Source organism: Cupressus sempervirens, chromosome 11 (assembly GCF_028749045.1).
Source record: "Cupressus sempervirens isolate cs-2001-9-10 chromosome 11, ASM2874904v1, whole genome shotgun sequence".
In the NCBI taxonomy this organism is placed as follows: Eukaryota; Viridiplantae; Streptophyta; class Pinopsida; order Cupressales; family Cupressaceae; genus Cupressus; species Cupressus sempervirens.
In genome coordinates, this window is record NC_143128.1 from 202,763,507 (window position 1) to 202,785,455 (window position 21,949).

At 36.3% G+C, this 21,949-nt stretch overlaps 1 protein-coding gene across 1 annotated transcript in view; it reads left to right on the forward strand.

Moving 5' to 3' along the window:
* Nucleotides 1–21,949, forward strand: part of LOC149528882 (protein ENHANCED DISEASE RESISTANCE 2-like) — a 94,381-nt gene that overhangs the window by 62,353 nt on the left and 10,079 nt on the right. Inside the window, exon 8 of the mRNA XM_089809628.1 lies at nucleotides 4,707–4,784. Within this exon, the coding sequence (XP_089665754.1) occupies nucleotides 4,707–4,784 (78 nt within the window). The remainder of the gene's footprint in view (nucleotides 1–4,706; nucleotides 4,785–21,949) is intronic.

A 21,949-nucleotide genomic window follows, 5' to 3' on the forward strand; every position in this document is an offset into this window, starting at 1 on the left:
AGGCAAATTTAATCTATTAAAGCCAATTTTTGCAATTTTCCTCTAAATCGATTTTGCTAAATAATTAAAATTTTATGACAAAAAATAAAATTGCCTCTAGAGTAAAAATCGATTTTGCAATTTAACTTCATCTTACAAAATTAAATTCTATTTCACCAAAAAAAAAAAGATTTTCCAAGAACCTAAGTCTAACGAAAAATTTCCTTATTTGAAAATCATTCAAATTTACAATTAAATCCAAATTTTCAAAAGAAATCGTCTAAGTACAAAATTCACAATCTTATCCTGCCAAGTTGAAATCAATTTTGAACTTATTCGGCCTAAGGATAGAACTGATAGCTCTGGAAAATCAAGTTGAAACCGGGTGAAAAATACATCTAACCTTCTCCACTGGCCCTAAAGGCGATTAAAAAGGGGGTCCCCAAGATTTTGGGGCGATGTGTGAAAACCTCACAACAGTAAGTTCGTCAACAGGTTTATCTACCAAAGGCTCAACAACTTCAACAAATTTGGTTTTATTAGAATCAACCAAAATTCTAGAAACAATCTTGTCTTTCAAAGATTTAGATTTGGTCTTCTTAATAGGAAGATTGTTCAGAGGAACAACCACTTTCCTCATCTTTGTTGTTATTTTACTCAACCATGTAGGCAAGCTGAAATTTTCATCCGCAGAAGCAGGTATAGTGGAAACCATTGGCATTGATCCTGATTGTATTTCCATTGTAATGGAGCAAGATTCAGTTTGCCCAGTTGAAGGCATAGGAACATGCTGAGAAGACTCCGTTATGAAAAGCTCAAATCCTATCAAAGATGTATCAAGTTGGGAAACTTGACCACTGGTAAGAGTTGGAAAATCTTCAAAAACATTTGTTAAATGATCATATTGTTCATGTGCAAGGATGCAAGGAGCAATAGAGGAAATAGGAAGAGCCATGATATTAACCTCTGAAACAGGAATGGAAGGAGTGAAAATGGTGGAGAATGAATCTACATCATCATCAACATCATGTAGAAAAGGTTCTTAATGTATAGAAGATGTACAAGCTTGTGCAGGCTTTAGAGGAGATATGATTGTGATTTCCCCTTCTTCATTTGAATCTCCTTAATCAGATTCTGTTTCCAATTCCTCTTTTGATTCTTCCACTGATTCTTGAATTGGTTTAGGAACTTGAGATGAATCAGCTCCTTTTCCACCCTTCAATTTGAATTTGAGGGAACCTTTAACATCAGAAGATGAGGCACCATCTTTCCCTATGATTCCAATTGTGACTTCCTACCAAGAGGACCAAAACTTCCACAATCCAAGCCCATTTTAGGATTTACTCTTTTGAGGCTTTTTCTTTTCAACCATTTGTTGGTGTTTACCAAGATGGATTGAAATCTATCCATGATAGATGTACATTCCTTTTGTTGCCATTGAATAGGAAAAGGGCACTTCTTATCAAAGCCGGCTTGATGAAATTTCGGATCAAGGATGTTGCTATCATCTTCAATTTGAAAATTTGAAGGGATTTCCAACATGTTAAAATCAATTATCTATTGCAAAGTTAATCTGTAGTAGTCCATGTTCATGATGTCAAGTTCTGTCCTCATATCAATCTAGATATCCTTGATGTGATGAACATGAGTATAGGCTCTTTTCATCTTAGAATTAATCTCTCGGTAGTCAAAATCGTATTTGACTTTAAACTTCTTCAAGGTGATCAATTGTAACTCCGCTGCCATGTTCTTTGCTTTAGGAACTGAAATGATCGAATAATTGCCAATAGCCATCAGTTTAGTTGAGGTAATGCCAAAACCAGGCCTATGCAAAGTATGCTGATTACTCTGCACGTCCATAAGCTATCTAGCTAGCTCTATTAGAATAATTTGATCCGTAGCATACCTAGGTAAGGTATACGACTCACCTTTGAAATAATCCAACTCTCAAGTATGTGAAATTGGGAAACTGAAGAAAAATACAGCCGTATTAGTTCACCACCTCCCATGCAACATCAAATACTCTTTTGACAGATAATTTCTTATCGAACAAGCACCAGAAATGCCCAAAGAAGGCATCTTGGACTCTTCTATAATGAAATTTACTATTTGCCAAAGTGATTTAGTCATAGTAATCCCAAATAGGAACCTGAAGACGATCTCCCTTGGTAAAAAGATCAGAGAAAAATCCCATGGCAACAGCAATATAGACAAGATAAGAATTCATATAGAAGGGCATTGATGTTCCCACATTGCATATCTGCTAGTAGAGTGCAGTATTGATGAGTTCCCAAAAGATGTGTTTTTTAATCTTTATAATTTGAAACATGAATTTATATATCCATGGCTCAAAATCAGTAGAATCTTTAAGGCCACGAATCCTACTAAGAAGGATGATGAGATCCTTATATTCTTGTTTGAAGTTTGACTGATGAACAGTCTTTGGCCATCTAGAGAAATTGCTTCTTTTATTGTCTAACCAGTAAAGGTTGACATACTTTTGATAATTACACTTTCGCTCATTCCAACATGCCAATGATGAGTCTTTCGTCGAATCAGCATATTTTGCTTTATGTGGCACCTTGAAAATTTGCTCAATGACCTCAGGATCAAGGCTAATGATAACTTTGCCATCAACATCTTTGATAGTCTTTTTTTTGGGAGTAAAATGCCATGCACATCAATAAATGAAGTCAGGTTTTATAGCCGCCATAGGAAATGTAGCTACTAGGTGAATGTTGCTTCTCTTAATGCGCTTCATTTCATGACTAGCTAGAGCTTCAACTCTTTGTAGAAAATCAGCCACATCCACATGACCAATCTGTGTCTAGCATGTTATCCAAAATGGATATGACTAAAGAAGGAGTTGCATGAGCCAATTCTTTATCATATTGATATTTCATTTTGCCTTTGGATTTGGATGGCAAGGACATGTCTTGTGCTTGTGCTATAACACAAAAATCCCAAAACATAAATACATCATAAAAAAGAATCTCCGTACAAGTTGACTCTTGATCAGTAGTAAAGGTTTGAAAATGGATTGGAGACTTTGCAAATTCGACAAAGTGACTTTAAGAGAGAAGATATGCATATGCAGTGGAGTGCAGAATAGAATGAACGGAAAGTGGAATGAAATGGTATGAAAGAGAAAATAGAAGATGAAATGAAATGGAATGGAATGAGAATGCATGAAGACGAAAAGCATTAGAATGTGTGCAAATGAAAATTTCTGATTTCAAAAGTGACTTAGTGTTTTCAAGCCATTATTGCATGAAAAATGAATACATGTAAATGCAACATGTAATGGGAGATGAATGATGAAATGAGATGTGAATGCGGGTGGAGGATGCACTTCATAGGTAAGTGCGAATGAAGGATGAAATTGAAAGCATGGAAAGATGCAAAAATATGTATTTTCTCACTTAGGCGTAAAGCATATGGATGGATCAAAATGGAAAATGAAAGTGAGATAGTGAGTTTTATAGTCACTTTTGGTGAAAAGGGGAAGTCAAAGTACATTGGAGGTGAAAATGACATCTTTTTGAATTTTCAAAATGTGACTTTTAATCAAAATCAGACCTTTTGGATGCAGTTACACGTAAGACATTTAATTTTCCCATCGCTTCTTGAGCTTCATATAAGCCTACACGTTGCCTTAATGATGTTCTGCATTTACTATTCCCATTTAAATCTTTAGCAGAGAAATACGCAGGAAGGTTGTAGGATTCCATATAGGTGTTCTCAAGTGCAAAACTCACCCAGATAAAAGGTTCAATGAATGTCACTGCAATGCCATGAACAATCCTTGTCCAGATTTTATTTCTTCCCAACACTGCAATTGTATTGTATGTGAGACTCTGTAGCACTTGAAGGGAAAAAATGCCAGCATCATATATGTTACCTCACACATTGTTGTAGTAAGTTTTATTCTGTCATCCTAGAGGTATTAAACTGTAATAAATGTAAATCTTTCCTCAGCTGGTCATCATTGTGATTGACTGACATGGTTGTGACACCATATATAGATGCTCTCATATGCCTTTTCCTACTGGAATTTCTCTTTAGTTCAGCCCACATATAATCTTCTGGTCTTATTATCCAGTCCTTTTCTGCCCTTTTTTGTTGATTGTCTTGAGAATCAGCACTGACTGATGATTTTAAAAATATTAGAACATTTTCTTTCATTTGTAAATTTAATTCCATTGCTGTAGTATGTTTAAAAAATCATGAATATACTTCTCTGCTTCGGAAATGATTATAGGAATCATTTGTAACATTCAGATTTAGGCACCTTTGTTGCTGAAACTTTTCTTGTCATGTATTTTCCTTGGAAAACACTGCTCTTCATCATTTTTCTCTTGTTCTCTACTTGTTACGATAAATATACTTCATTTCCAAGTGAATAACTTGCTGTAGCACCCTTTGTTTTTAATAATAAAAGTCTCATAGATGAATACATCCTTTTGATATCCTTACTGTACTTTTGATCAGCTCCGATGATCCAACCTCTTATAAGCACGCCGGGCTAAAAAACCTTTGTGGGAGCCTATTGTTATATCTGCGTACTTGTTAAGAGATTGGATGCTGCACAGGAGACAAACATGTCAGAAAAAACTAAATCAGGATTCTATTTTTTTTGGATGTAAATGCATGTGCGGGGGAAGGAGGATAAGTTTGTTGGCCATTACTTAGTTCATTTTGATCTAACTAATTTTTTGCATTTGCAGGATTTGGAGCGGGAGCATGGAAAAGCAAGACAGCGGAAGCGAGCATGTGGACAACCAACAACAAGTCAGTCATTCCAGGCAATGGCTGACATCTATGAACCCTTTTGCTTTTTTGTTCTTACTTTCTGCACTTGTATTTATGCATAAAAATCAGGTTCTGATTTTTTTTTCTTACTGGTCAGTTTCACAGCTTGTGCGAAACACTATGGACATTTAATAAATAAAATTACATTTTTGGAAAAAATTATAATACTTGTTTTATATGTTGCTTTTTTTTGGTAATGCTTTTCGTCATAAAATGTAATCTACAAGCATGAAATGCCAAGTGTTTGATAATAAATCATTTCATAGTTCAACCTTTCCGTTTGAACTGATAGGTCAAATGGATAACAGTGAGTACGAATACTAACGAGAGCATGATCCGCAACAGGAAGGCGTAAGATGGCGAAGCTGTGGATGAAGGTGAGGACATAATCAACAATACTAGTACCCCCACAATGAGGCCAGCAAGTGAAGAGCTCAGATCCAAGAAAGCAGGAAAGACTGTTCAAGATCACAAGTCCAGAAGACTCACAAAGCTGCACAAGATGGCGACCATAACCGGAAATTGGTCTAAGAGCATCATCAGAAATACACTGAAGCCCCAAAGTAGTCAGATCAATCTCAGTGGAATAGATGGAATTAGAGCTGTGATTATAAAACGGAGTTTGGAGTTCTCTGGTCCTCGCGTTGAGATCATCGAGAATAATGATGTCTTCTAAAGCAGCAAACTAATTCAGAAGAAGCCAAGCAATTTCAGGATGAGACAATGAGAAAGTTAAATTCAAAAGACATGGATTATGCAAAATTAGAGGAAGAAATCACTATGTTGAAATGTGATTTAGAGAAAAACACTGCCAAATTGGATACCACTCTCAAGTTTGAAAAGAGTTCTGAAATCCTAACTAATATCATTGACAGTCAAAAGCCATCTCCCAACAAGACAGGGGTAGGATATGAAAGAGGTTCAAAGAAACATGATTGCACATTTAAAGCCTTCATCAAAGAAGGAAATAATATGAGAAATTCATCAAAGAAAGTGGAAGAACTTGAAAGACATCTTGAAGTGTCGATAAATCCTATCAAAGACGAAGATAGAAAGGACAAAATCAGAAAAGCTCTCCCTCCTAGACAAGAGAAAACATCTAAAATTCAACAAGACTTCTGTGGATATATAGTTACTCATGCAATTACTTCAGTCACAAAGTGTGAGAATGCAAAACACAAAACAAAAGCTTTCATGGATGGAGAAGAAGAAATCAGTATGAGCACTTAGTGTAATATTTTGCACTTAAATTTTTTCTCAAAAATACTGAATGTTAGGTATTTGGCATTAAATCAAATAGTTCATAAGCAACCTAAATATGCCTTGATATCAATGAACTACTCTGAAATAAATTTCTCTTTTTTTCTTCAACGGGTGGTCTGAAAAGTTGAGTTATAATTTTGTCAAACAATTCACAGCCCACTGAAACAATCTGAAACCACTGTATGTATAGTTTTCTAGTTCTGAATGTAACAAGGAATTCCAAAGTACTTTGACGTTTTGATGTTTATAGAGCTCTATTTTCATATATAAATTAGCAATGCCAGTAATGCTCACTGTTTACATGAAAGAAGATTTGAAATTTGATAACAGTAATCCAACCAAGCAAGTTGATTCTATGACTACAAACTAGGCACCATCAAATGTCTCTAAACACAAACAAAATCCATACAAATGTTGGAAAATTAACAGTGATCAGTTTTAACCATCCATGTAATAAAATATTAATGTAGTACTGTGGTGGAGAATCCAACCTGTATAGTTGTAGGGAAGTCACTGAATGTCCATGTTGACCCACAAGTTAAGTTGGCCAAGGGAACCCAACTTCTAACCACCTGCCAATGTTGCTAAGTTCGCTGCACCATAGGAGAGTGAAGATTTATTTGGTCCACGCATAAAGCTTAATGCCGACTTGGTTCTGCCTATTGGTGGATGTTGCCACGCATACAATTCAATATCTGGCTGTTACCAATGTGCCCGACTACCTTCCATTTCTGCTAGTTCTCGTCTGCGGCTAAATCTCTTCTACTCCAGTGACCAATAACATCACACCCTGTCCATGTTTGTTCCTGTTTATAATATTGAGTCATGTTTACTTCCTAGCCAACCAGTATAATGTGACTCCTAGGCTATGGTACCCTCTGAGTTTAATCTGCCTTACTTCCCATTTCCGCCTAGCAACTCAATATTATCTTTTACTGTAGACCGATACCAAAAATTCACTTTCATAAATTATTACTTCCAAATGCCGATTTCTGCCCTTAATCCAAACAATGCCAATAAGATAGGAAGGTTGCGGTGACGTTCAATCTCCCTTAGCATAACCAGACTTGAGGGGTTTCATCCTCACAGTCCCAAAAACCAGTCACATTTAGGCAACCAGAACCTGAAAGTGTGTAGATTTCATAACTCTTCTATATTCGTTAATCCCAATACAAGCTTTCCTTTATTGCCTTGAAGTGAGGGAAAACACAATGAGCAAGGAATGTGGGATTAAAACTTCATTTTCGTCCTGTAGTCACTTAAAGCCATTTTATAAAGTAAATAGCTTTATAACATTAAAATGACTTAATTCCACACATTTTAATAAAGTTCTGAAATAAATTAAAGTAAATCCCCAATGTGACTGGTAGGCATCTTGTTAGAATAATGTCATTAATCTATCTGGATGTGAAGATAGATTAAACTGGCGCCCAAATTACTAATGCTGAGAAGGGGACATGACAGTCCTCCCTTTTCGAGATTGCTTGCCCTCAAGCAATCTCAATGCTAGATGTTGCAATATAGACTCACCTTCCCAAGTGGCGTTTTCATATGGTAAGTCTTTCCATCGGACTAAATATTCCTTGATGGTACTGTCACGCAACCTCCTCTCTTGGGTTTCAATCACTTCCTCCGGCACCAAAATAAGCTTACCCACTTCATCAAGCGGGGGCAAACTCTCGGAAGGTACAATCTGCTGGCCCACAACCTTCTTGAGGCATGAAACATGAAAAACATTGTGGATTCGGCTATCACCTAGTAAATCGAGCTCATAAGTGACCTCTCCTACCCTCCTAGTGATATAATAAGGTCCATAGAATCTGGGCTTAAGTTTCTCTGACCCACTTTTCTTTAACGAACTCTGTCTATAAGGTTGTAGACGAAGAAAAACTCTATTATCCACCTCAAAGCTCTGCTCAGTGCGATGTCGATCAACGTATAACTTCTGTTGGTTCTGTGCCTGCTGAATATTATCCTTGAGAGTTCAGAGAATATCCTGCTGGTCCATAATCCAATCTTTTGCCAAAGGTGCTCGGTTTTCCTGTAATGCCAAATCAATAAAAGAAAGGGCCTCATAACCATAAATGACACGAAAGTGAGTCATCTGAATGGACATATGGTAGGTGGTGTTGTAACAATACTCCCCCAAATACAACCACTTAACCCATGCTCTCTGCTGCCCTGCAATGTAGTTCCTCAAGTACCCTTCCACCCACTTATTCACTATTTCAGTCTGGCCATCTGTTTGTGCGTGATAGCTCATGCTGGGTGTCAACTCCGTACTTGTTAGTCTGAAAATTTCTTGCCAAAAGGTACTGAGAAACCTACTGTCTTTGTCACTCACAATAGTATTGGGTAATCCATGGAGCCAAAAAACCTTACGAAAAAACAACTCAGCTACCTAAGAAGCTGACCAGTCTACAGCTATCGCGAAGAAGTGCGCGTACTTGGTCAATCTGTCCACCATTGCAAAGATGTAGTCCTTGCCTTGGACCCTCGGCAATCTGGTAATAAAATCCATGGAGATACTCTACCACCTCTGGGCTGGAATAGGGAGGGGCTGGAGTAATCTTGCAAGAAAACCCTATTTAGACTTGTTTTGCTGACAAGTCTGGCACTCTCTGACATGCTGCAATACATCATCCTTAAGCCCCTTCCACATGAATCTCTCCTTGATCTACTTGTAGATTTTAAAAAACCCTAGGGGCCTTGCTGATGGTGCATCATGTACAGTGCGCATAATATTCCCCTTTAGTTTAGATTCAGGTACTAGGTAGATTCTGTTTTTGTAATATATAACATCATTCATTACCTTGTGCTACTCGTCCTGAAGTATACCATCCAAAATCTGACAAGCATGAGTATATTTGGAATACTCCACTAATAATTGGGATCTCCAATTTGCGGAAACCTCTGAAATGGCGCAACATGCTGGCACTGGGGGTCGTCAGGAAAGAGCATCAGCAACTATATTATTTTTCCCTTTGACATATTCAATGTCAAAATCGTAAGCTTGTATCTTGCTGACCCATTTTTGCTACCTCTCGTTTAACTCCTGTTCCAAAAAGTAACACAAGCTGTTATGATCCGTCTTAATTGTAAATTTACTTCCCACCAAGTACTACCTAAATTTGGCTAAGGCGTGCATTATAGCCAACATCTCCTTATCATAGTTGGAATATAACAACTCGTTGCCCCTAAGTTTCCTACTCTTGAAAGCAATGGGATGTCAGTCCTACATTAATACTGCCCCTAGAAAAGTCAGGAAGTGCTAGCACTGGACATAAACTCATCACCTGTTTCAGCTTATCAAACGCTGTCTTAGCATCCTCTGTCCAAGTAAATGCCCCTTTCCATGTCAAATCGGTAAGGGGTGCTACTACCTATGAAAAATCCTTGACGAATCACCGATAATAGGAACAAAGGCCAAGAAAACCCCGTAACTCAGATACATCCCTTGGTGGTGGCCAATCCAGAATTGCTCGTATCTTCTCCAGATGCACCTTAACCCCCTCAGCACCAATCAAATGCCCCAAATAGAGAATCTCGGTTAACCCAAATTCGCATTTAGACTCTTTCGCAAATAAGAACAACTCCTCTATGAGACTAAGGACCTCATCCAAGTGCTGCAAATGTTCTTTCCAAGTCCTGCTGAAGATTAAAATGTCATCAAAGAAAACCAATACACTCTTCTTTAGTTGTTTCTTGAAAATATGGCTCATGCATGATTGGAAAGTGGCAGGTGCATTAGTGAGCCCAAATGGCATCACCAAAAACTCGTAGTGTCCGTATGGCATCTGAAAGCTATCTTATGCACGTCCTCCTCACGGACTCGAATCTGGTGGTATCCTGATTGAAGATCTATCTTTGAGAAATAAAATGCCCCGTGAAGCTCATCCAGTAACTCATCAATGCGGGGAATCGAATACCTATTCTTAATGGTCCTCTTGTTCAGTGCGCAATAGTCTATACACATCCAAAGGGTGTCGTCCTTCTTCTTAACCAACACCACTAAAGAGGCAAAGGGGCTAGAGCTGGGTCTGATATGCCTCATATCCAAAAGGTCCTTTATCGTCTTCTCTATTTCTTCCTTGTAGTGCCTGAGGTGACGATAAGGTGTAGTAATAACAGGTTTGGCTCCCTCCTCAAGCGCCATAATATGCTCAAACCCTCTATCTGGTGGAATTCTTGGAGGTATATCCTCAAACACTCTCCTGTGCTTATCTATAACTATTTGAATGTCATAATGATATCGCTGCCCTAGATCTGTGTCTCCTTTGATGAGATGAAACACTGTGTAGCCCACTCTATATCATCATGTCTTAAAATGGCCTCCATCCTGTGAGCTGTAATCAATCTAGGTCTGCTATCTGGTATGGCTTTGAGGACTACTAATCGATCACCCTGTAAGAACTCCAACTGCATAGACTCGTGATCAAAAGTGTACCTATGGAGAGTCTTTAACCACTATCTACCCAGAATGACATCCAACCCATCCAAGTCAACAACTTAGAAATTAGTCTCCCAAAGATAATCATCAAACTGTATCTGAAGACCAGCTACCTTCCTTGTACACCCCAAAACTTCAACACCTGCTACCTTCACCTCAAACTCGGGAATGTCAACTATCGGTAAACCTCTCCTAGATACCATCCGTGTGCTGATGAAGTTATGTGAAGCTCCTATATCCAAAAGGCATACAATGCGCTGCCCCTTAACCACACCCCTCACGCTAAAAGGATGACATACCGGATCACTAGAAAGAGTGGCTATAACTGGAGGCTGTTCTATGGTGGTTTTCTTCTTCTTATCTTTTTGGGGCTGCTCTTCAACTTCTTCCTCCTCACTGTTCTCAACCTCTTCGCCTTTCTGCTGCTCCCCTTCATCCTTGGAAAGAGCCTCAACATAATGTATCTTGCCTTTCCCAAGGCATCTGTGATCTGGAGTCCAAGGCTCCCTGCAAGTAAAGCACAATTTCTTCCTTCTAAGTTCATTCCGTGTTTCGAAATCCAGCCTAGGAAAAGTTGTTTTCTGCTGGTTTTTATTTCCTTGTTTGATGTAGATCCCCTGTAAGGTTTCTTCGGAGGCTGTAATATCGATGAAGGTGAATCCAAATCATGAGCTATCTTGATTGCGTCATCTAGAGTGTTTGGTTTAAGAATCTTAACCAAACCTCTAAATCTATCCTACAAACCCTCTGTGAATAGCATCACTTTCTGCTGTTCTGACATGTTTGGCACCATAACTGAAATGCACTGAAACTCATCAATGAACTTATCTAATGATCCACTTTGACGTAACTGAGCCAAATCCCTGTAATAGACTTCGATGTCCTTCCTGTCAAAGCGGGTAATCAACTTAGAGCTGAAAGTCTCGTATGAAGTTATGAGGCCATGATTTTGCATAACTAATCCATGATGCCACCAATTGTATGCGGCTCTCTCTAGGTGCATAGTCGCAAATCTGATGGCTTCCACTTCAGCCATGGGCTTAAGTGTCAAATAAGTATCCAGCTTGTGAATCCAAGCTCTAACGGAAGTCTGACCACTACCATCAAAGGTGGGAAGAGTAAGTTTGTTCATAACATGTTTTAAATCCCTGTTAGGTGCTCTCGGTCTCTGGTCTTGCTGCTGCCTATCAGCCTCTCTTTTTTTATTTAAATACTGCACAAAGGTCAAATTTTGTTCAACTTGATCTAGAAACAAATCCCACTCATCAAATGTTGCCATAACATTATCTGGTAACAAATTCGGGGCTGCAGGTGGTACAACTTCCTCTTCTTCAACATTAAAAATCGGCATCAAAGGTCTGTCCGTGTTATGTGTGGGAGCTCTAACTGCTCGGGGAGACCCAGCTATACTACCACCTCCATTGTGATCGCTAGGAGCCCTTCTGTGGACTGGAAACAACTGCTGCATAGTACCTGCTAACTGCTGAATAACATTTGCAATGTTGTTTTGTCCATCTTTGATAGCTCGTAAAGTTTCTTGTAGTTCTCTGTCTTGTTCATCTCTATTATGTGCCATTTGAATATTGTTTTCTGGTTTAGCCTGTCCCAAATGATCAACCTGTTGAGTAATATCCAAACGATCAACCTGTTGAGTAATATCAGCTTGTTCACCTGTTTCCAAAGTTATTTCCTCATCAACCGAAAAACTATCTTCAATGTCAATATGTACTGAGGAGTCTGCTTGTTCCGGCTGTAGGTGACTGAATTTATGATGTCTTCTACTCATTCCTGGCTGTCATTTTAGGATGATAATGTTCTGCAAATTTAATTGTTTCCCACAAGATGGCGGGTCTTGTGGCTCTGATACCACTATAATATTCTGCACTTAAATTTTTTCTCAGAAATACTGAATGTTAGGTATTTGGCATTAAATCAAACAATTCATAAGCAACCTAAATATGCCCTGATATCAATGAACTACTCTAAAATAAATTTCTCTTTTTTTCTTCAACGGGTGGTTTGAAAAGTTGAGTTATAATTTTGTCAAATAGTTCACAGCCCACTGAGACAATTTGAAACCACTGTATGTATAGTTTTCTGATTCTGAATGTAACAAGGAATTCTAAACTACTTTGATGTTTTGATGTTTACAGAGCTCTATTTTCATATATAAATTAGCAATGCCAGTAATGCTCACTGTTTACATGAAAAAAGATTTGCAATTTGATAACGGTAATCCGACCAAGAAAGTTTATTCTATGACTAAAATTGGGCACCATCAAATGTCTCTAAACATAAACAAAATCCATACAAATGCTGGAAAATTAACAGTCATCAGTTTTAACCATCCATGTAATAAAATATTAATGTAATCCTGTGGTGGAGAATCCAACTCGTATAGTCGCAGGGAAGTCACTGAATGTCCATGTCGACCCACAAGTTCAGTCGGCCAAGGGAACCCAACTTCTAACCACCTGCCGACGTTGCTAAGTTCATCGCACCGTAGGAGAGTGAAGATTTATCTGGTCCACGTGTAAAGCTAAATGTCGACTTGGTTCTGCCTGTTGGTGGATGTTGCCACGCATACGATTCAATACCTGGTTGTTACCAATGTGCCCGACTATCTTCCACTTCTACTAGTTCCCGTTCGTGGCTAAATCTCTTCTACTCCAATGACCAATAATGTCCAACCTTGTCCACATTTGTTCCTATTTATAATATTGAGTCGTGCTTACTTACTAGCCAACCAGTATAATGTGATGCCTAGGCTATGGTACCCTCTGAGTTTAATCTGCCTTACTTCCCATTTCTGCCTAGCAACTCAATATTTTCTTTTACTGTAGACCGATACCAAAAAATCACTTTCACAAATTATTACTTACTTCCAAATGCTGATTTCTGCTCTTAATCCAAACAATGCCAACAAGATAGGAAGGTTGGGGTAATGTCCAATCTCCCTTAGCATAACCAAACTTGAGGGGTTTAGTCCTCACAGTTCGAAAAGCCAATCACATTTAAGCAACAAAACTTGAAAGTGCATAGATTTCATAACTCTTCTATATTCTTAATCCCAATACAAGCTTTCCTTTATAGCCTCAAAGTGAGGGAAAACACAAGGAGCAAAGAATGTGGGATTAAAACTTCATTTTCGTCTTGTAGTCACTTAAAGCCATTTTATAAAGTAAATAGCTTTATAACATTAAAATGACTTAATTCCACACACTTTAATAAAGTTTTGAAATAAATTAAATTAAATCCTCAATGTGACTCGTAGGCATCTTGTTAGAATAATGTCATTAATCTATTCAGATGTGGAGATAGATTAAACTAGCGCCCAAATTACTAATGCTGAGAAGGGGACATGACAGTTAGTGTGGTATTGCAGACATGGGAACATGAAATTACATGAAGAATACAAGAAAAATTATATGAAGAACAAGCAAAAAGGACCTATCTTTGTATGGAGAAGGAAACTTGACGAAGACATAGAAAAGAGTGAAAAGTATGACTCCTTACAAACTTCAAGGAAATATAATCGAAATGGTAAAGCTATAAAAGCTTGGAGAAGGAAGATAATTAAACAAGAAGAAACTAGTGCAGGTGCAACTTGAACTTCATACAACTCTTAGTCGAGAGAAGAAGCATGAGTTTAGAGGGAGATTCGAATGAGTCTTTTCATTAAAGCCTTAGAAAAACGAGTGAAATATTTCATGATAAGTTGATGATTTGAAGACTATATTCAGAGAATGGAAAGAAAATTGTATTAATGTCAAAGTTTGCAAAAGGAATTTTCAAAGAGGCAGATGCGAACATGCATGAGAAATTGAAGAATTCTTCTCAAGGGGAGTAGTAGAGAACTTACACAGTGGGAGCATTTGATGATTGGCTTGCAGATGGAAATCATCCCTTTGCCATTGATGTCAAAGGGGGAGAGAGATCGAAAGGACAAGATTTAGGAGACGTGAGATTCCCATCAATGACAAAGGGCGAGATTGATGAAAGTATTGTCATTGAGGTCAAAGGATTCATGAACATGAACAAACCTATAAGTATCAATGTCAAAGGAATTGGTGAAGATGTGTTTGAAGATAGTCTTGGATATATACAAGATCATATTATGTAGAAGAAAGATTGGAGTTTAATAGTAGATGGGAAAAACACTAAGAGGGAACAAATACATGGAGTTATCATGAACATCACATAGCAGCATAATGATATGAATATTTACAGCAGCAGTAGTTAAAAATCATAAGAAGCAAGACCAAGACATATTAAGGAAAGAAATTGGAGTTAAATATGCACAACAGCAGCACTTGCAGGCATCCAAGAAGGAAGCAAAAACTAATAAAATTGAGGAGATATGCAGTAGATATACAACAATTATATATGAGTTGGTTGAAATGTTCAGCACATACAGCAGCACAAGGACTGAATGAAATAAATTTCTTCAGAGATACTATAAGGAAACTTGGGTTGTGTTGATAATTTAAACATCCACATCTACATTCAGGAGGAATCAATTTGATATCATGGCCTTAATATGACCTGCTCAAAGAATGACAAAATAGGGCTAGGTGTATTAAAGGATTGAATTTGAAAGATAAGGCATAAAAAATAAGGAAGGAACAGTGGCCATGAACATTCATGACGAAACCATATAGAAGGAGAGTATCGTGTATGTAGTGTTTCAGCAAGAAAAGACATTCTCTCTTTGAAACAAATGCAGCATACAAAGAGTCGAGGGCAAGAAATAATAAGCAAATCTAATCAACATAAGTAGTCCAAAGTCCTCCCGATTGTATGCATGATGGTGGCACAAAAACATAATCCAAGCTTAGTAGGAGAAATATCGTGTTTATACAAAAGCAACGAATTTCAGTAACCAATGTTTATATCACGAGTTTATGGTAAAGGTTTTGCGAGAGTTTATATTGAAGACATGGAATATTATTTGTGGGAAGTACCATGGCAATAGAGTAAATAATAATAAAGACAGAGTAATAATTTGGGCGTGCAGCGATCAACTAGAAACTTCAGGGCATATTACTTATTCAAGCTTATCATGGAAAATCAAGCCTTCCTAACTCTAAGCCTGTATTCATCTTGAAGTTGCGATTAAATGAAGGCAACAGAATAAAAAAACCTCTGGTATTTCTACAGCAAAAATGACTTGAAAAGAACAATCGCTAAATGTATTGATATTACCGTGATTCATCAATAGATGCCAACAATCAAAGCAGGCCAATAATACTATATATGAAAATATAAAGCAGCGACATTACATTGAAAGAAATGGAGATACATGTTTAACAACTACCACTTTCGAAGCCCAATAGAAATACTTAGTCTAAGCATCAAGTGGAGTTGAGCAATGATTACAAGGCACATTACATGGGCGTATCACTGCTACATATTAAAGCTAATGAGAGACATCGTGAAATTCCAAGTCAACTATAGCGAGTATATGCAGAAGCAAGGTGACTTATGGAACAAAGAAGTGACAATGATTGGCATCGATTAAAATCCCAATAACATGAGATTTCCATTTAATATTAAAGGAACGATAAAGAAATAAAGTAAGACTTCCAAAAATCATACTATTTATGATTTTCTTTACATGAATAGAAAACTTAAATCAAATACATGTTAAGACAAATAATCAAGTCATGGGAAGCGGTGTAATTAAAGGATATGTTCCTTTGAAAAGAACAACCCTTTTAGGTATATGGAAGCTTATATATATTTTGTCTTTGTTCAAAAACAAAATGTGTGAACATAGATAAGATAAGATAAGATAATCATATTAATGTCCAACAAGAGACTAAAAAGAGGTCTATGGGACTGAAAGATTACAACAGCAAGACTAACACCAGTAGGAGCACACAAAGGTGCTCGAAAATAAACAAATACAACCAAAGAAATAGCAGCAAAGAGCAGAGACAGAGAAAGCACTAGGAGTCTTTCTTGGGCGAGAAGAAATCAGTCACTGAATGATACACATGCCGATGTGTAGAGGTACTGCACTGTCTCCGGCCACTCACAGATGAGTGTCTCTGTTGCAAATAGCCAGAATGGGATCTAACACATCTGGAAAGTCCAACAGGTCGAATAGAGCTAGAAGGCCTTTTCACACCACGCAAAGGGGATAATGGTGTAAAAAAAGCAGTAATAAGCTGAGTAGACGAGTGTCGGTGCAGAAGCAGTGTCTGGATCGTACTATCATGGAGCGTGGTGGTCTCACGAAGATAAAGTGCAAGGCATCTCTGATCATAATAGCTGAAAAAGTCATAGAGAGAGAAGCATTCTCGGAATAGACAAAAGAATCTCCCTTTGATCTCATAGTCAATAGGGCATTGAAAAAGGAAATGAGCCTCATCCTCCACCTCCCCTAAAGTATAGAGCATACAGATCCGCTCCCCACTAATTATATGTTGATCAGTTTGAGCCCGAAGATGGTGAGAACCCACTCTGAAAGAACCTAAAGAGATCCGTAGGGCATGAGACCAACACCATGAAAGATAGCTAGGATGGACAATAATACTATCAAAAACCTCCAAAAAGTGTGCTGCATAGAAAGACATCCATGGGCGTAACCTGCTAGGAGGGTTAATCTTCTTTTATCTCCTCTTCTCTATCTTTTTGTGAGATTCACTACTCCTTTATATATTTTGAAATAAGAAAAGTTGTGCCTTTTCAAATTATAATCTATTTATTTTTATAATTTCTATATTGTATTTCATATTTAAATATATGATCATATATAATATTTATATTTATATTTTATTATAATCATGCATTGATAATATAATTATTAATATTTTTTTAACCATTATTATACTTATCTAAGTAACATATTATTGTGCTACTAATATATATTATATCTTTGTTATTAATTCATAATGAACTTATAACATAATTTGTTATTTACTCATATAATGATTATATATATATATATATAATCTATTCATTAATAACTATTTATTTCATTCGCCTATATTAGCATAATTAGGGGACATGACAACTTAAGTGGAGAGAAAATTGATTTGTTTGGGTGCCAAAATGATTTGAAAATCGCTCCTTCTATAGGCGTTTGATGGGTGAAGACGCACATACCCCAAGGCAGGCCAACCTACTCTTTTTAGCCAATAAAAGTGAAATATTCCAAGCCTGGACTCTCACAAATATGATTTGGGTATTCGAATCTTGACATGTTTCACTTCATTTTATCGCAAAATAATAATATGCAAACTAAACATGCAAGGAAATGATATAAATTTCCATGGAAATAATTGATTACAAACACAAATCTATTGATAATTATTTTGATATAAATATGCATGATTGTTACATCAAATATGTTGATGTTTGGTAGCTTCTGTTAGATAAACATATATATGATTATATGAGATATACATTTATGAGAGAAATTTATTTATATATATATATATATATATATATATATATGTATGTATGTATGTATGTATGTATGTATGTATGTATGTATTATTATTATATTAATTATTTGATTAATGAATAGACATGCCCTATGAAGGGACATGTCTATTCACGACTTATACTCAATATAAATGTAAGTAATTGTTGCTTTTCGAAATTACATACCAAAAATTATAGCAGTACTTACTACATTTGCAGCGATCCTTGAAACTCAACATGGTATTAGAGTAGGTTCCTTTGAAGAAAGCTTTACTCCTAAAAGGAAGATCTTAAAGACCTGAATACTATAAGGATAGAGATTGCAGAAAATTTGCTATGCAGATGTGACCAGCAAAGTATGGATGGATGTGATAACAACTATGAGTTCTATTTGTATAATGTGCAATTTGATACAAATGAAATAGCAATTATAAGTTTTCTCATAATCGCATCAGCATTGAAAGACGCATATGCAAGTCGATATACAAATCTGAAGTATATAATCAATACTTGTTGTTACACATTTTTAATAGCATCGGCTCCTCAATATTCTGGTGGTTAATAATGATGCAATCAAGTGTCTTGATCAAGATCGTTGTGAATCAGTCCTGTGATCTCAAATGAATGCTTGAAAGACCATTGGTGACTGTGTCAACAAATGGAACAAATAGTATATGACATTGAAGACCTTATAGATGGTTGTTATGTGTGTGGAAATACACTATGTATGCCAAGTAATAATGTTAGTGAATTGCATCTCTCGTGCACATATAAAATGACTGTAGAGGTTATGAATAGTTGCTTATGTAATTTAATGATTGGATTAATGATATGGTTCCGTATCTCTATGTGTGTTGGAGTCTCTATGTTGTTGTCGTAGATTTAAAAATTTCCCCTGCTTGTTTTCTTTAGTAGCGTACTCTTGAAGGTTATCAGTGATGTATGATATATCAAATTATTAATGCTTGGAATAGAAATTACAGTAAAACTTTGATCACCAAGACAAGGAAATTGCAAGAAAAGAATTTAGTGCAGATTAACCCTTGCAATCTTCAAAATTATCTTGAGAACAGCTTGGAATGTGAAGATTAAGTTACAAGATACTAAATCAAAGAGGACTCTTTCGGTCTGATGTCATTCTTCTTGCGGATTCCATCTCCAAAGTGTTCTTTGATAACCAGATGAACATTATAAGAAGCGATTAAAGGAGGAACACCATTGACCGACTATGGAAAGTCAAGCATCGATAATTTGAACATTGACATTCGTAAAACATTTAAGATAAAATAAGACAAGGACTTGATGTGAATGAGGATCCCACCACAATATGGACAAGGAAGAAATATGAAAGCATTAGGTCCATATTTAAAGTCGACATGGCTCTTAGATTTTTCCTTGAAATGACTGAAACCACTTCATTCTTTGAACATGTCGGGCATTGTGTAATCTCCCATCACTTTCCTTCCCGAACAAAGCCTGCCGTCTTCTTTGAACAAACCTTCAATTGTCTATTTTCCAAGCATTTTCCTTACTCGACGTGTCTTCACCCTACAAGCATATGTGACGTGGAAGAATGAGAAGGTAGCATATGAGGAGAATAAATGGCAAAAATTATACACCCTGTAGTAGGGACGTAAGGCAAGCCATAGCATAGTGAGGCATTGGTTTTAGAAACATGGTGACTAACGATGAAATAAAGACCATGCCATGACGTGGAGATAATAACCCCAACACCATACTTTGCTTTTAGCCGCATGTCAAGAAAAGTGTTAGGAGGGGTAACTAAAAGGAATTCAACCCTTAAGGATCGAACAACGCCCACATTACTACAGGGTAAAGGTAAGTGGACACGGCATTTGCAAGTATGCCACATTAAGCATGAACAATATTATGAATTTGTTCTCGTAGATACAATATTAATTAGGATGTTACTAATTAATTAGATATACATTAAAATATATATATTGAGGATTGAATATATGCATATATGTTTATAAGGATATATTTAAATTAGATATTTATCTATATTTTAATGATGTTATATAATTATTGAAAACTACTTATTTTCCTCGAGTATTATTGCAGTCGCTCTCTCTTATTTTTATTTCAATACACTATAAAAGTTACTTGCCTTGATTTTTTCTTCCGAGAATGTTCTTGTAGGAAAAGGAGGATTGATATCAAGTTTAGAGGGAGTTTAACACTCCATTAGAAGTGTTATTGGATGAGGAGCTTAGAAGATTGATGTTCAAAGGGAGTCTAACACATTCATCTAAAGGAGTGGATAGAGGATATGTTTTAGTTGATCTTTGGTGATCTTAGTCATATTGACTCAAAGGGAGTAAACCATGCTGAGATGGATTCTCAAGTAAATTGGAGCAGTCAAGAGGACTTGTAATTCATGAATATATCTCGTGACTATGTGATTTAATGGGCCTACCCTCTGTGTACATCATGAGGAAGTGACTACTTCTAAATGATGTCATTTGTATTTGCAAAAGTTACTGTAAGGTGATGATCTTACAATAACTTGTATTATGAGATCAAACAAGTTGAGTATATGGTGAATGTCTTGCATCTCAACATTTTGGAAGGCCATTACTTAGAGAGTACTTGATGAATAGTGTTGATAATTTGGGAGGCCAGTACTCTCGATATCAAATGTGATATCAAACCTTATTTTGAGTATTTGGTGAATATCATTGATACTCTAGGAGGTCAATACTCTTGATATCAGATGTGATATCAAACCTTTATTTGTTTATTTGGTGAATATCACTGATATTTTGGGAGGCCAATACTCTTGATATCAGATGTGATATCAAACCTTATTGAGTATTTGGTGAATATCATATGTTGATATTTTGGGAGACCAATACTCTTGATATTGAATGTGATATCAAAATGATGGATATCTTCTGATCAAAGATATCCTTAATCTTGCTAACTTGATATTACTTTGAGGTAATATGTGCATTTATCCTCCCTACCTAAGAGGGAGTGTTGATATTTGTTATATAAGATTATATGAGATATAAAGTTTTTGAGAGAAATATATATATATATATATATATATATATATATGTATGTATGTATGTATGTATGTATGTATGTATGTATGATCAAATATAATATTATGTTTATTATCTGATTAACAAATAAATGTGTCCCATGAAGGGACATGTCTATTCATGGCTTATACTCAATATAAATGTAAGTGATTGTTGCATTTGAAAATTAAATACCAAAAATTATGGCAATGCTTAATACATTTGCAGCAGTCCTTGAAACTCAACAAAATATACTGTTATTACAATGAACATGTATGATTTTCCTCCAAGACCTTTATAATTCAATAAAAATCTGCTCAATGGTGAACCTTGAATAATTCCATCTCTCAAGTAATGTTGGGTTTCCATCCGACCTATGACTATCCAAGGGTTTTCGTCCAACCTATGACTATCTAAGGGTTTCCGTCCTCAAATATGGCTGCTACTATAAAACCAGCAACAAAGGAGAAATTATCAAGTAACAAATTAACATCTCATAATAGAATGAGAATCCAAACCCCAATCAAACCTTTTATAAGAATCCCTAGCCAAAAAGTTATCGATTTCCTTCTTGCAGTTCTTTTATGTAACAACGTAGGCAAATAATAATATTTGCCTCACATTTAATAATTCATTCCCATGGCCTATGAAAGACTTAAGTCATAACTTAAGTTGGGCCCTTTTTGATAATTGCCAATAAATAATTAAATTCATATGAGAAATAACTATAGCTTTTTCCTCTTTTTATTTAATTAAACACTTAACCCCCTTTATTAAATTAATACTTTATCCTATGGGAACAATAGATATAATAGGTTAGCACTAGTCTTTATTTATTTATTGATGCTCTAGGCAAAATGGGGACATTACAGTCTTCCCTTCTAGGATATTGCTTGCCCTCAAGCAATCTGCACATGCTTGTGACACAAAATGCCTGGATCCGATCTCAAACTCAAGTGCA